General features: G+C 38.1%; 1 protein-coding gene across 1 annotated transcript in view; it reads left to right on the top strand.

Moving 5' to 3' along the window:
- Positions 1 to 16332, top strand: part of Samsn1 (SAM domain, SH3 domain and nuclear localization signals 1) — a 122065-nt gene that overhangs the window by 11114 nt on the left and 94619 nt on the right. Inside the window, exons 2-3 of the mRNA XM_045149187.1 lie at positions 3853 to 3979; positions 6106 to 6455. Of these exons, the coding sequence (XP_045005122.1) occupies positions 3853 to 3979; positions 6106 to 6455 (477 nt within the window). The remainder of the gene's footprint in view (positions 1 to 3852; positions 3980 to 6105; positions 6456 to 16332) is intronic.

Here is a 16332-nt window from a genome sequence, read left to right as displayed (position 1 = left end):
TATATGTTTGTTGTTTGGTTAAATGCTACATTGAATTTATTGGGTAGTCTTTTAAGAGCACAGCTATAAGGCTGGAGAGGTAGCTTAATGGTTAAGGCACATGCCTTTGAAGCCTAAGGATCCAGGTTTGATTCTCCAGGTCCCACATAAGCCAGATGCATATGGTGGCACATGCATCTGTAGTTCATTTGCAGTGGCTGGATGCCCTCGCATGCCCATTCTCACTCTCTCTCTCTCTCTCTCCCTCTTTCTAATAAATAAATAAATAAAAATCAAAATCAAAAAGAGCACAGCTATAATTAAAAGGCACATTTTTATACTTTTTAATCACATTCATTATAAATATACAAGCAATAATTTAGGAATTTTATAGGTGAGTTTTGAAAATGTTTTATAGAATTTCCTTTTAATAGATTGCCTTCATTATTTTAAATTTTTTTATCATAATATTAACTTTAACTTATCTATCCAGTATATGCCACCTCATAGCAATAACCCAGAAAGTACCCAGTTCAGTATCAGAAATGTACTATGGGGCTAGAGAGAGGGCTTGACTGCAAAAGTACTTGCTACACAACATGAACATATGAGTTTGGACTGCAAGCACTCAGATAAAATGCAAAGTGCAGTGTTGTGTGTCTGTAATCCTAGTACTGGGAAAATGAACACAGGGGGATCCTCAGAGTCTTCTCACTACATTGCCTAGCTAAACTGATGAGTGCAGAGTTCACAGAGAGATTCTGTCTCCAAAGTAAAGTGGAAATTGAGGAAGACATTTGACATTGACCTCTGATCTCCACATGCATGTGCACTTGTACACACATATGTGCCCACACCGAAACATGTATACAAGCATGTAGACATACCTACCATACATGCACATGTGAAAACCATTTACTATGGGTGATCCCATCCATTGGGTGTAAAAAATAAACATTTATAAATCAGAAGTATATTTACATTCAGCAAACATTTATCAAGCTGTGCACTGTCCTGCTTATATGGAACATAAAGAAGAATACACTGTGGCTGATTGATACGTAATAATTCAGAAATGAAGCTGCTTATACAGGATAAAAATGACAACGTTGTGCCTTAAAAAGGCTATTATAAAGTGTGAACTAAAACATTAAGAGGCTAGCTGGTTTTCAAACCCCTGGGCCATAATCTTTTATCTGAATTTAGACAGCTTCCAAATACTTCTCTTCTTCCTGGGAGCAAATCATTAATATGAAGTTCACCTTCTCTGGCACATAACCCCTTTCCTCAAACCAGGTGAAAGCCTTTTTCATGAAGAAGGGGGAGAGAGAAAGCTACCTTTGATGCCAGTGTTCAGTGGAGCAAGTAAGCCATGACTGTAACAGGAGCAGAGTACCATAGGAAATGATGCCAACAAAGAATAAACAGGCTGGGCATGGTGGTGCATGCCTTTAATCCTAGCACTTGGGAGGAGGATGTAGGAGGATTGGCATGAGTTTGAGGCCACCCTGAGACTACAGAGTGAATTCCAGGTCAGCCTGGGCTAGAGTGAAACCCTACCTCGAAAAATAAAAATAAAATAAATAAATAAATAAATAAACAGATATGCAATGTCAGCTTCCAAGTCCTAGAAGAGGTTAAAGATTAGAAAATAGCACTTTCTGAATTACAAGAGGCCTAGAAAACTGAGTAACTCAGAAACCACCAAAAAGGATTACTGAGAAAACAATACAAGAAATAAACAGCAGTAGAAGTTATGATGAGCCAAACACAACCTTTGGAAGTGAGAGAGGACTTTGCATACCTAAGACTCTCTCCTCAAATCCTTCTTAGAACAATGGAAGTTAGTTCGTATTTGTTTAATGCAATCAGGTGTGGCTTGCTCTGACAAAATGTCACGTTTCCAACTCAGGTGCTATTGTATAGAGAGGGCAGCCAGTGTCTGTTATGTTCAAAATTAGTCTTAAAGAGAAAAAGAAAATTTGATTATAAATGCTGCAAGTGTTTGCATGCCAGAGGGCTTCGTGTTTCTTTAGACTTGCAGTTTCTTTCAGCAGACTGGAAAGCACTCTTTAGATATGTCACATTCTAACATTTTACAGCTATAATTAAAAGGCACATTATTATGCATTTTAATCACAAATATCAGCAAAAATCATTCACCTTTTGAAAACTGTAGGATCTATTTAGATGTCATCTATCAGCTGTGCAATGAAAAGAATGAGGAAACAGCCCCTTAGATGGCTGTTCCTCTGTCCAGAACTTCCAGATTCTTGTCCTGGTAAGATCCCCTCCTGTCAGCCTAGCTGGGCTGAGAGAGCCAGAGGAGACCCCATTCTTTCTGCCCCCTCCCCGCCCTACATGGCAGGGGCTCTCCGCACTTTCTTCCCTCTCCTCTCTAAATCTCTTTTCATGTTTCAGGCTCATGCTCACTCCCACATGGGCTCTGGGGCCACGTGGGTGCATCTGCTCCCCCTTCCTTGGTCCAAGCACTCTCCCTCACCCTCCTGACTTCTGAATAAATGTAATAATTTAATAGTTAAAAAATGAGACCAAAGTAGAGGGAGAAATATTTTTTGAGTACAGTGCTTTCTTGATGAAAAAATATTCATACACATACATATACATATGCAGTTACATACACTAATTTGTATAAAACTTAGCACAGGAAGTGTTAAACTCCAAACTTGTAAAACCCTTAAGAGGAGTAAATATCCTAAAAATAATCAATAAAAACTGCATAAATAAAAATAGTATCAACACTGAGCTACTGGGAATTATTTATATTTCTTTACAAGAACCCTTAATAGTCATTATTCAATGTCAAATCTTTGTAATCCACCCATTGACACAGTTAAGAGACACATATTGAACCATAGTATATACTTCTCTGGGATATATGATGTGGTAGGCTGTGGCATACATGGTGTGGAATGGTATATATGATGTGGTAGGTTGTGGTATGTGTGGTGTGGAATGCTATGTTGTATATGGTATTGTGGTACGCTGTGATATATTTTGCATCTTCCAGTGCAAATCTTTCAGAAAGCAAAGGCCCTTTAGTGAGAAGTATATTACTTGATACTAATTGATACTTGATTTTCCAGGAATTTCAAAAGGAAAATGAAGACAATTTACATTTTCCCTTTTCTGATCATAGCAGATGAGCTCACTGTTTGTATTCCATCAATTTATTCCAACACACATGTTGTAGTTACCTCCTTGTTGCTGGGACAAACACCCTACCAAAAGCAGCTGGTGAGAGAAAGCTTGTTTATTTTGCCTTACAGTATCGGGGACAGTTTCATGATGGCAAGGAGAACGTGGCAGAGCAGAGGCTGAACATCACCTCCTTGCCAACATCAGGTAGAAAACAGCAGCAGGAGAGAGAGCCAAAGGCTAGCAAGGGGAAGCTGCCCACTTCCAGCAACACAGCACCTCCAGCAAGCTTCCACCTCCAAACCTGCCATCAACTGGGGGATCAAGCATTCAGAAAACAGGAGCTTATGGGAGACACGGCATGCAAAGTAGTGCAGCCTGCAAGTAGGACCTTACATGACTGCATCAGTGATATTGTGCTGTAAAGAGCTTGTTCCTTTCTGCTGTCACATGAGGGAAGGGAGGGTCATTTATAGAGAAGTAGGTTGAAAAGTTGGTTAACATTGCACTGCTTTAGTATAACTAGTTGTAACATATTTTACAATTTTGAACCCCTATAATGTGGTATTCTTTCAAGTTATTGCTTAAATTGTCTCAGGCTGCAGGTTTTAAGGCCCCGTTATTAATTTCCTCACATTTATGATCTTGGCATATTTTAGATTTAATCTTTTATGAAGAACAATTTGTCTTTATCTTGAGCTGTGTTTGTGCTAGGTTATAAAATCAGGTGGTGACCCAGTGGGATCAATGGGGACGTTAAAAAGGCTGCAGAGACTTATGTGGACCAAGAAAGCCAAGGTGCAGAGCCTGGATGAGGCGAAACCACCGCTAATAAATCTCCGTAAGTAAGAGCTCAGCAAGAGGCTCAATGCTCTCTGAGGAAGAGCTGGCCAAGCAAGGATTAATGAAGTCCATCTTGATAAGGTCCTAAAATAATCATTAAACTTTGAGCTTCTCTTATTGTTAGTTATTTGAACACAGATAACCCACATCCTAATCCTGAATTTCACTCCATATTGACACTCCATCCCATTATTCCTTCCCTTCACAACCATCTCAGGGATCCCAGGAAAAACCTGTGGATGAAACTCAGAAGACAAAAAAGGGTGACCAATGTCACTGTTTCCATTTCTTGGCCACAGGGAATAGTGGATTTAATTAAAAAAAAAAACACATATTTTATTTTTATTTATATGACAGTAAAAGGAAGGAGAGAGAATGGGCCCGCCAGGGCCTCCAGCCATTGCAAATGATTTCCAGACACTTACAGCCCCTTGTGCATCTGGCTAACATGGGTCCTGGAGAATCGAACCTGGGTTCTTTGGCATTGCAGGCAAAAGCCTTAACCACTAAACAATCCCTCCAGCCCCTACATTTAATTTTTTATGTAAGTAAAGAAACCTTGATTGCATGTTTTTGAGGCAAGCCCAATAGACTGGTCTTTTTGTATGAGCAAGAGCAAAAGTGGGTTCACAAGAGAGAGAGAGAGAGGGAGGGACAAAGAGAGAGAGAAAGAGAGAGAGAGGGAGATGGAGACTTAGCACACCAGGGCCCCCAGCCACTATAATCAGACTCCAGCTGTGTGTGCCACCTTTGGCGCATGTGGTACAACCTTGCACACATGTCATCTTGTACATCTGGCTTACATGGGATCTGGGGAGTTTAACATGTCCTTAGGCTTCACAGGTAAGTTCCTTAACCACTAAGCCATCTCTCCAGGCCTGCATTTTGATATTTACAAAAAAGTGCCCTATGGACTGTCATCTTTTGTTCACATTGGTTGGTGATCAATAAGGAGCAACATGCATCAGGTGATGCATACGGATTATTTGTCACTTATTTTGCATCTTACAGTAGTCTCTTCTGCCTCTGGAGTTTTACTTTCCACAGATCCAATTGGCCACAATCAACTTTGATTGGAAATTCTTAATGGAAAAATCCCAGAAATAAACAATTCACAAAATTTAAATTCTGAGCCACTCTGAGTCGACTGATGAAATCTTGATGTCACCTTGCTCTTTCTAGCCAGGAACATGAATTACCCCTTTGTCCAGCACGTGTATTCTGTATAAGGTACCTGCTTCATCAAAGAGGGAAAAGAAGTGAGGGGGAGAGACACATTTACAAAGTTTTAAGCCAGCATATTGTTATAACTGTTCTGTTTTACTCATACTGTTAGTCTCTTAGTGCCTAATTTATAAAAAGAAAATATCATAGGTATATATTCATAAATAAACATAGTTTGCATGGCTTCCATACTAGCTACGGTATCATTCATAAGAGCCTTGGGATCTGTCTCCTGTGGTCCTAGCCTTTTAATCAGACTCATTGCCACGTTGTATAATCTGAGCAGTCAACTCTAGAGTGCTAAAGATATTATGCCTCTTTTCATTTTCTCAGTCTCCTTACTTTCCCAGAATATTTCAGTATGAGATGCATACCATGGATAAGTCCCTTTGCAGAACAATATTAAAATAGAACAATTTCACTGTCAGTGTTATTTCGGCCTCCATCCACCGAGATTTCATTCCTTTAAATAAGGCAAAGAATTTAATTTGTTTCCTTATGATGGTCCCTTGCACAAATGACCTTGGAAATCTTAAAAATATTTATAAATAGTTACAATGCTATGCTTGTCAGATGTGGGAACTTTTTGATTGGTAGCTTTTCTCAAGTGTCTCCTATGTGCTTTTTGGCATGCAGCTTCTGTTTGTTTCAGTGCAGTTTCTCTTAATAGATAATATATCAAAAAAGTTTGAGGTACATGTGATTTTCATGAAACAATTCCATATACTAAGGTAATTTTTTGAAAAGATGCAATATTACAAAGTAATTTTGAGTGTGAATGACACCCTGAATTAGCCTATGCTGTGCATTTATTTCTATTTTGTTAAGTAGAAATTTAAAAGTTCTTCATATGGAGAATTTTTAATTTTGATTTTTAACTCATGTTCTTTTATCATTCAGAAGACGGTGATGACACATTCCTTTCCTGTATGAAGCTAACCAAATCACAAGAAAAGAAAGCTGATCACATGTTCATGATGAAGACAGAAGTTGATACGAGTTTGGCCTCACTTTCTGCATCCCGGGACAGACACAGCATTCCTGGTGGATGGAAGTTGGAAGGCATATTACCTCCTTGCGAAGGGGAAGTTCCAGTGAGGAACAGCTGGATGCCTTTGGCAGAAAACCCACCCTGGGCATATGCTGATACTCAAATAGCCCAAGCTGGACGCTGGGGCGACTGCTGCTCTTGTACTCACCACCCCCGACTCAAGTCCTCCCACACCGATGGGGATCTCTTCCATTCCTGGGTAAGTCTGGGGTAGCTACTGCTCTGTCTTCACCATGCATGATTCAAGTCCCCTCACACAGATGCAGATCTCTTATATCCATGGGTAAGTCTGTAAACGGTAGGAGTGCAGGGTCTTAATCTGAGTGTGTGGGCCAGCAGTAAAGAAACAGAAAACGGGTGAGCTGTTCGGTCACATTTATTGGATTCAGAAGAATCGGTAGAGCTTGAGTTGTCTTTCCCAGGAGATTGTTCTTGTGGCTCTTGCCATGTTAATGTTGTATATGTTCCTTTGTGTCCAATTACACTGCAGCATAGTATTTCTGGAAGTTTCAGTTTAATTGAAGGTAGATTCAGGTGCTTATTCAGGTAAGAAATTGTTCATTGTATTGTCTTAATTATTTCTATTTTAATGAACTTACACTAACAAATACTAGCCATTTTTTGTTGTTGTTGTTGTTGTTGTTGTTGTTGTTTTAGAGGTAGGGTCTCACTGTGGCCCAGCTGACCTGCAATTTACTATGTAGTCTCAGGGTGGCCTTGAACTCATGGCGATCCTCCTACCTCTGCCTCCCAAGTGCTAAGATTAAAGACATGCACCACCATGCCCGGCTCAACAGTAGCCAATTTTAATCCCCATTTTTTTGGGAGGGGTCTTAAAACTCTCTGAAGCATTTTATATATATTAAATAATTTAAATCTCATAAATACTCTGTAAAGCAAGGGTTTTTTCTAATATTATTTCTCTAGTGTTTTATAATTGCAAAAAATGAAGCACAAAAATTTTAGTAAATTCACACGGTAAAGAAAACAGACTCAGAACTTGGACAAATTTGGTTTGGATTCTAGCTCTGCTATTGTTCTTGTTTGTTTTGTTTTTCGGTAGGGTCTCATTCTACCCCAGGCTGGCCTGGAATTTACTTTGTAGTCTCAGGCTGGCCTTGAGCTCACAGGGATCCTTCTGCCTGTGCCTTCAAAGTGCTGGGGAATTGAACCTGGACTGGCAGAATTTGTAAGCAGGCGCATCTAACTGCTGAGCTATCTCTGCAGCTCCAACCCCAGTGATCATATTTTAAATACATTAGAAGTCTTTGAAAAAGCTAATTCTTTTGTTGTCTTCTAAATCTTTGATCATTACCACAAAGGTTACCAGTGATTAAAGTACATTGATAAATCTTACAGTGTCTGAAAACACTTGTAACTAGTGGTAGTGAAACATGTGCTGTTTCCTCACCAGAAACATTTTCTGGAATGTGTTCTACTTCTCTGGTCCTCTTTGGGGAATCTGAGCATTTCAGGATCCCTTCGGCAGCTTCTTGAACTTGCTGAAGGCTGATCACTGCAAAGGTGGCGTCAAGGTTCTTGGTTCCGTGACAAATGGCAAAGATGGCAAATGTGAGTCTGAACGGAAAGACCTAGAGCTTCGTTCAGGAATAAAATCTGAACTCCCTAACGTGACAGCTCTGGATTTGAGCAGACTGGCCTCTGACTGGTTTCACCCTCACCCTTTTATTGTTCCATGTATATTTCCTGCACTGGATGGACAAGCTGAGCAAACGGATGTTCGCTAGAACTTCCTGGTGCTTCCTTGCCTCTGCCACTTTGAGTTTGTGTTATGGACTCTGCAGTGTGCCGTGCTTGCTTTTGGAGCTATCCTCCTATCCTGTCCATATCAATACTTTGTCCTATAGAAAGCCTTCCTGGACCATGCCATATGGAAGTAATCTCCTTTTCCTTTAGACTCCTACTTCACATAAGCCTGTCACTGTTTCCTTATACATTCATCAAACACATATCATTGTTCACTATATGACAAATCACAATATCAGACAGTAGTCTTGGAGAACTAAACAAAAGTATACCTTGCCTCTGTCTTCATGAAGCTGACCAAATTCTGCCATATAATGGAAATTTTTAGACATTTCTTGACTTCCTATAAGAAATATGTCTAGAATGCAATTTAATAATATCTGAGTAGTAGCATTTGCTGCTTTAAAAATGATGTATATAACTGGAGAGATAGCTTAGTAGCTAAGGTGCTTGCCTGTCAAGCCTAAGGACCCAGGTTCAATGCTCCAGAACCCACAAAAGCCAGATACACATGGTGGTACATGCATCTGGACTTCAGTTGCACAGGCTAGATGCCCTGGCCCACCATTCTTTTTCTCTCTCTTTATCTACCCTACTCTTTCTCTTTGTCTCTCAAATAAATAAATAAATATAAAAATGGAGTATAAAAACCAATGGACTTAGTCTCATAGATCTTGATAATAGCATTTCTTTTTATTTTTCTTTTCCTAGAGCCAAAGTTTTACTTAGTCTAACTAATCCAGCTGCGTGTACACTCAGTTATTGTGCGTATGTGAGTGCCTGAGGTGGAAACACACACAGCAGTCTTTTGTATTTAGATGGCCTTGTCTATCTTGGAACATAACTAACTGACAAATGAGTTTTATCGGCAAGAAGGTCAAACATTCCTGCAGAAGGCATGGAATTTCAAATGGTAGTGTTCTGCACATGTGGCAGAACAGCCTCAGTGGGTTTGCAGAGAGGTTCAAGAGCATGTTAGAGTTAAATTGGTTTGGTGAACTTAATGAGACCGCTTACACTGAGGGATTTGAGACATTTCGATGAAAGACATTAGATGAGTGCAAATTATTATTTTTATATTCTACACCTATATTCTATAATAATAACAAGTGGAAGCCATCCAGTTTCATTTTAGCCTAGCTGGTATTTTTTTCTGTAGTAATTGCAGAGTTATTATTTGGGTTACTCAACTTTCACTCTACAGAAGTTACAGAGGCGCGCGGAGTGTTAGGGGAGAAGACGTGATTCTGAAATGAGTGTTACTATTAATGACAAGTAGTCAGAGGTGACATTTTTGTCATTTTAAAGGGTAAAAATATGACTGTATTTTTGTTAAAATGTGTGAATATAGTCAGATATGGTGGTGCTGGATGGGCCTGCATCCCACATTACAGGAAAAATGAATCTGAACTAAAAGGACAGCAATTTCTCCAGTACTTCAGAAATTTCACAAAGAGTTGATGTCAGTCCCAATTTTGTTAGCAGAGTTTTGAGGAGCCCTGAAAATGATTTGTCTTACAGAAAGTTCTTATTTACCCAGATGTGTCCCTGCTAAGTCCCTTGCTGGCTTATGTTCTCAAGGCTGGCTCTGATAGATTAAACCCATCGCTGGTGAGAAAAACTTCCTCCTTAGCCCAGTAATTCCCAGTTCTGTATAGTAATCTCAGTTCGCACTAAGTCCCATCTTTCTGAGTGAGTCTGCTTACCCAAAATACCCCTTTGCAAGGTGCGTAGATCAGATCAATATCTTACTATGTAGGGCTTCTGAGAAGATTAAATGAAATATGTCAGGACTCTGTCAATTGTAGGTAACATTCATCCCCAAATCAAATAATGCAGAAGTTGTGTTAACAATGGAAAGAAGTAACATTATTCAGTTGAGATAACACAACCAAACTTAACTAGAGTTGGAAATGCAATGTTTGTGAAGGGCTGTTCACAGAAGTCAAAGAAAATGAGACACACCAATGTTTAACAGATAGTTGTCATTTGTAAGGTCTGAAGGGTCTGAGAAGTGGGAAAATAGATGCAATTTTTGAATTGATATAAGCTGAAGCAGGTAAAACATCAGATTTATAAAAGTGTGTACTCCATGAAAAAAAAATGTGAAAGGAAAAAAACTAGGGATATGCTTTTGTTTATTTTCTCTAACATTTGAGGTGAGTTAATCTGAGAGAGGATTTCAATAACATCTTAAACAAGGTAATAGTGGAGGCAACCAAAATAATATTTGAATCTAAGTGTTCAGAATCAATTCACAAGAAGAGGGATTGAAGAATACTTGTAATGCTCTGCATGCTGGGAGCATGAATCATCTTAGAGCAAAAAAAAATAAAAAGAGAAAAGCAAGAAAGAAAGGATTTGAGTGTTGCAAAGGTGACAAGACATCTGTATAATATTATGATAGCAGCAAACACAAGTTTAAAAAAATCTAGATGAAATTTTCATATTTATAAAATGGAAAAACAAAATATTTTATCCAATTAAAAACAGAAGTAATCTAGACAAGAAAAAGGGAGCTATATACATTCCCTTTACATGTCTAAAATATTTTGAGGTTTTTTTTTAAATGAAAATTGTGTGACGTATTAAAAAAAAATTGTAACAAAAGCTTTTTCAAGAAGAGACAAAGTCAGTGGCCAGAAACAACTAAATAGAGACCTGAGTAAAGAATTTTAATGCAATACATGAAGAATGGAAATAGTGAGAGACAGAAGCACATAACATAAGTCAAAGGAAAATAAGTAAAACTTATGTACAGCATCTCAAGAAAAGATAATAAACAAAGTGCTAGGAACATCTGAGAAAAATTGGAGAAAATCTCATAGGAAAAACCATTTGATCTCATCAAAGTGATGCCAAAAACATTAAGTGTGGATAATTGAAAATTTATTTTATTTATTTACTTACTTGAGAGAGAGAGAGAGAGAGAGAGAGAGAGAGAGAGAGAGGAAAGAAGGAAGGAAGGAAGGAAGGAAGGAAGGAAGGAAGGAAGGAAGGAAGGAAAGAAATAGAGAGGGAGAGAATGGATATACCAGGGCCTCTAGCCACTGCTAATGAACTCCAGATACATGCGCCACCCTGTGCATTTGGCTTTCATTGGTACTGAGGATTAGAACCTGAGTCCTTAGACTTCTTAGGCAAGTACCTTAGCCACTAAGTAATCTTTCCACACATTCACACACCCCTCTTTTGTTTATGTTTTTTGCAGTAGGGTTTCACTCTAGCCCAGACTGACTTGGAATTCACTATGGAGTCTCAGGGTGGCCTCTCACTCATGGCATTTCTACCTCTGCCTCCAAAGTGCTGGGATTAAAGGCATGCACCACCACACCTGACATTCCAATTCACATTTTAATGAAGCTATTTCAGTGGGAAGAACAGACTGTATATAAATGCTAGTAAAAGCATATAAGACATCTAGTGATAAAATTTAAGCTTGCAAATAAAAGTTGAAAACTCAGAAAATTGTCAGGACATGGTGATTCACAACTGTAATCCCAGCACTCAGAAGACTACGACAGAAAGATTGTGAATTTGAGGCCAGCCTGGACTACATAGTGAGACCCTGTCTTAAAAAAAAAAAAAAAAAAAAAACACTTTGTATTGATTTTTCTATACACACATATAATGCATTTTGATCATAATCCCCTTCCCATTACCTTCTTTGGTCCCCCACCTCTCCTGTTCCATTAAACCCTTTCTTCTTTCCAACTTGGCCCTCTTCTATTTTGAAGTCTTTTGCATTTTGTCTACTCTGCCATCTGTGATAGAATGTTGATGGGCCCAATATTGCGCAGGTCTTGTTCAGGTAACTAAAGCTTCTATGAGGTCTTGAGTTAAATGACCACTTCATGTCTGGAAGACAGCACCCCAAAGCATTATTCCTCTTCCCCTGGCTCTTTGTGCCCTCCTCCTCCTCTTCAATACTCCTTGAACTTTGAAGGGTATGATAAAGACATCTCTTTTAATGCTGAGCACACAATACTTATTCTCAGCACTGAGATCATCACAAATCTTTTGGGCCTAACATAAATATTTAGAGGGCAATTGGATGGGCACATCATATGTATTTAGTCAAACAACAGAACATATTCTCTCTAGGGCCTAACACCTTCCCTAGTGCTTTTTTACTAGGTTTTCAGTACCAGGCATGAGCTTCCTCCGATGAAGCAGAGAGCTGTTGGTTACCCCCATAACAGTAATGCCACTATTCCACTATAGGTACATCTTGTCTGGCTGGCTGGTTGTGTACCTTAGTTTATTGCTATGTAAGACTGGAATGACATTTCTTCCTTGAATCAATGGCTTTCTTTGGCTATCCAAGGTATTTTGTGTTTGCAAATAAATTTCAAGATTGGTTGTTCTATTTCAGTGATACATAGCTTTGGAATTCTGGTGGGAATTGCATTCAATTTGTAGATTACATTTGATAAAATAATATATTTTTTTTCTTTTTTGAGGCAATTATGAATGGAATTGTTTAATCATATTTGTTATGGGAATATATGAATGTTACTGATTACTGTGTCATAGCATTTAAATTAAAGTCAATATAATGTTTGAAAGAGTAAGAATCAGTACTTATTCAAGCAAAAACTTCAAGATGTAAGAAACGCTATAATAGTTACTCATTCATTCCTCAATTCACTCTCTTCATAATTCATGTCAAGTGTCCCTCTGAGCCATTCAATGTACAAACTTGGGATGTTAGAAGAAAGCCAGTGGGTTTGGAGAATGTGAAAGGTAGGAAATCCACTGGTTCCCATTTATAATTTTAGTCTATGGGAACTAACAGGGAAAAGGTAGGGATTGGGAACATGAAGAGCCACACAAGCTTGGAAACTTGAGTTGGATTCTTAGTACCTGTGTGAAAGTTAGGTATCAGCATGCACACTTGTCATACCAGTACTGAGAAGGGTAGAGGCAGAATTGCTGAAGCTTGTTGGTGAGCCAGTATACCAGTGAATGGAAGGAACTCCAAGTTAAATGAAAGACCCAGGAAATAAGATGGAAGAGCAATAGAGGAAGTTACCTGACATTTTCCTCTGGACTCCATATTAATTTACACAGGGCATATACTTCTGCACATACATGTGCATATACTATGCACACATACACACATACATACATACACACACACACACATACTCAGACATACCACTTAAAAGAATAAAAAGGTAAAATAAAAATTAAATCACTACATTTCTCAGTATAAAAATTCACTAGGTTGTAAACAAAGTGCAGTCCTGGTATATAAAATAAACTTGGAAAAAGATATGGCTAAGCCTGCAAACACATTTTACATTTTTAAAAGGAGCTTATAAAAGCACTTAAATTATGAAAACATGAGGTAATGTAACAGCACAAGATGTCAGGTTTATGGAAATTCTTTAGGTTTAGTTTGAAGTAAGTAGTTTGTAAAAGTGTGTAAAATGTTTAAATGTCTTTTCTAATAAAATATTTTACAATAAAAATAAATATAAAATGAAAAAAAAAGTAATTGCTCCATGTGAAGTATTATTCTTGAAGTCCAGGATACAATTCTTATTAAATTGAATTTTTTAGACAAAGCAATGTAACTTTCCAACCAACATAATTATTTGGGTTGATATTTGGCATTTAACGACCACCCAAACCTTATACATGTTAGTTATGAAAGTAGACCTCTGTTGAGGTCTAAAATTACTATAAAATCTAAGGAAGATTCTTTCTTCCTTATGAGTTACTTAAGGTTGTTGTTGTTATTACTGTGTTTTACTGCTCCTTTGTGCATTTTTTTCACTTTTTGCTTGTTTGTTCAATCACATCCAATCGAGGAGAAAGTCTAGGTGAGCCTGTCAAGTCTTTGCCTAATTTTCTTTTGTGGCAGAAGAATTAAATGATTCAATATTATAAGTTAAAGTCAAAAACATCTCATGTGTTTAGTGTGGCCTGTTAGAGGCTACTCCAACTCAAAGAACACAATTGTTAACCTGGACACAACTGAGCTGTGACTCTAATTTTATGGGCTTCTGTCTCATGTTTAGGTTGGGCAAAAGCTACCTGACTCTTTCTCCTTAGCATTTTGAAATTGGAGTGTTTGTTGAGGGAGGCAGACTCCATAGAATAGAGTAATAAGATTACTTTATGAAGATCTCTTCCTCCTCTTTAAAAGAAGTTCTTCCCTACTCATTCTTAAAGTGACCTTCATTGACCCTATTCCTATTTGTCCTCATTTCTCAATGAGGTATTTTTGGTTTAGAGGGTTTTTTTTTTCTATTTTTGCATTTTCCTGATTGAATACACCTCCTCTTGTCCTTCAAACTTCCTTCTCCCTCCTGTTCTCAGGATACAAACACCAGCTGTAACTCAAGCAAGAGAAGAACTTGCAGTTACTATGGATAATGAATTCACTTAGCTTGGTTTCCAACTAGGATCACCTGGTCATGCAAACTTCTTTATGAACAAATGTATGCATTTTCATTTTGGATCTGAGAACTCTACCACTCAAACAAGAATTACTTTAAAAAATGTCTTCTATGATATTTCAGAGGACTTTGAAAGGCCAATGGCTAAAGTAGAAATAAGATTGTAGAAAGGGGCAGAAGAAAGGGGGTTGCTTACTTACTGCACTACACTCTTGTACACACATGCACACTTGCTTGCACAGGTCATGTCACCTTCGAGATTTTGTTTCAATCACATGTGCACATCAGTGTCATGATAGTCACAATTTCTATTGACTCATCACTAACCATGTTTTGGTTGTTTTATGCATACTTATTTATGTAACCATTCAGTGATCTCAGCAATCATTCAGTGATCTCCAGTTATCTCAGGAATAGGATTCTAAAGAGCAAAGACATTAAGTGATTTGTACAATATGATAGTTGGTGAAAGAGCTAGATTTTATGCCCAAACCTGCAAGAATCTAATGGTTTCTGAAAATACTATAGTTTTGTAATTTTTGAGATGGAACTAATAACCTAACTACTTTACTAACCTGTAAAAATGAAGATACTTGTTCCTACTTTGTAACATAAAATGAAGTGATGCAGACTCAAACTAGGGATTTATTATATTACTAAACAAAGCCATTACCTTCAAGATACAGCATAAATTTTCATGACTTTTCCTATCACTAAGTTATTTTAAATTCTGTATTAGTTGCGATAAATACATGTGGCAATAAAGGGAGTAGATACTTGGTGTGGGAGACAAATAAGCCTGGCCTTCAATTGTAACTCCTTAATCTATTGGGGGGTATTTATTCAAACTACCACAATTTTGTTCCTGGTTCCCAATATATTCATAACCATCTCATATAGTAAATTGTACCTAGTACAGTTTCAAAGGTTCCCACAGTCGTTAACAACTTAAGATACTTCCAAATTCCTAGGTCTCATCTGACATTTAAGATTGTCTCTTAGCTATGAGTCCTGTAAAATCAAGCAAGTTATATTCTTTAAACATATAAAGGCATAGAGTAAACATTTTCAACTAGTATAAGGCGTAGCAAGGAGAGACTAGAATAATGAAAACTCAACAACCACCAAGCAAACATCAAACTTCTGCAGTTCAAGTCTGATATCCTAACCAGTGACTGACAATCCCTGGATTTTCCAATTCTCCCACTCCAGCTTGGTTGAGTAGCTTGGGAAAACCTCCATCCCTGACAACAGCATCCATGTACCCCTTGCACAGTCCTTATATATTCAAAAGTTCTTCAGGTCTCCATGCAAGTCACAGTACATCTTCCAAGGGCTCTTCCAGCCTATGCATGGGGGTCATCACGCCCTGCTGCTGCATTTCAGCAGCAGCTCCTGAAACCATGTATTACAGGAACTTCTGGGGGTCAAGAGACCAGCAACCAAGTCAGGTGAAGGAGAGGAAATTTATTTACACTGGCAGACTGATGCCTAGTTCTCTCCATAATGGCATCAGCCCCAAACTCAAATTTGTTAGGGATTTTATAGTATAAGAAAGCATGGGTTACAACAGTATGTGATAATTGAGTGAGTAGGTTCCAAAAGATTTACAAAAATGTGACAGTTTGGTAAACAAAAACTACAATGGGGTATAAGTGGTAATTAAAGTAAAACCTACAATAAACTGCAAAAGGGAAGCAAGGGCAATAAACCACCAGGGGTGGGGGCAGCCTCTCTAGTCATCCCTTCTCATTCTTTTCTGTGGCATATTTCTACCACCACTAGATTATGTGTGCATTTCGTGACCACTCCACACATTTTTCTTGCTTTCAAAACCAATACCAGATGTGCAGAAAATAGCCATATTCTTTATTCAAGGATAAAATAAATCATGACCTT

This window comes from Jaculus jaculus, chromosome 5, assembly GCF_020740685.1.
Source record: "Jaculus jaculus isolate mJacJac1 chromosome 5, mJacJac1.mat.Y.cur, whole genome shotgun sequence".
NCBI lineage: Eukaryota > Metazoa > Chordata > Mammalia > Rodentia > Dipodidae > Jaculus > Jaculus jaculus.
This window is presented reverse-complemented; position numbering and strand designations above follow the sequence as displayed.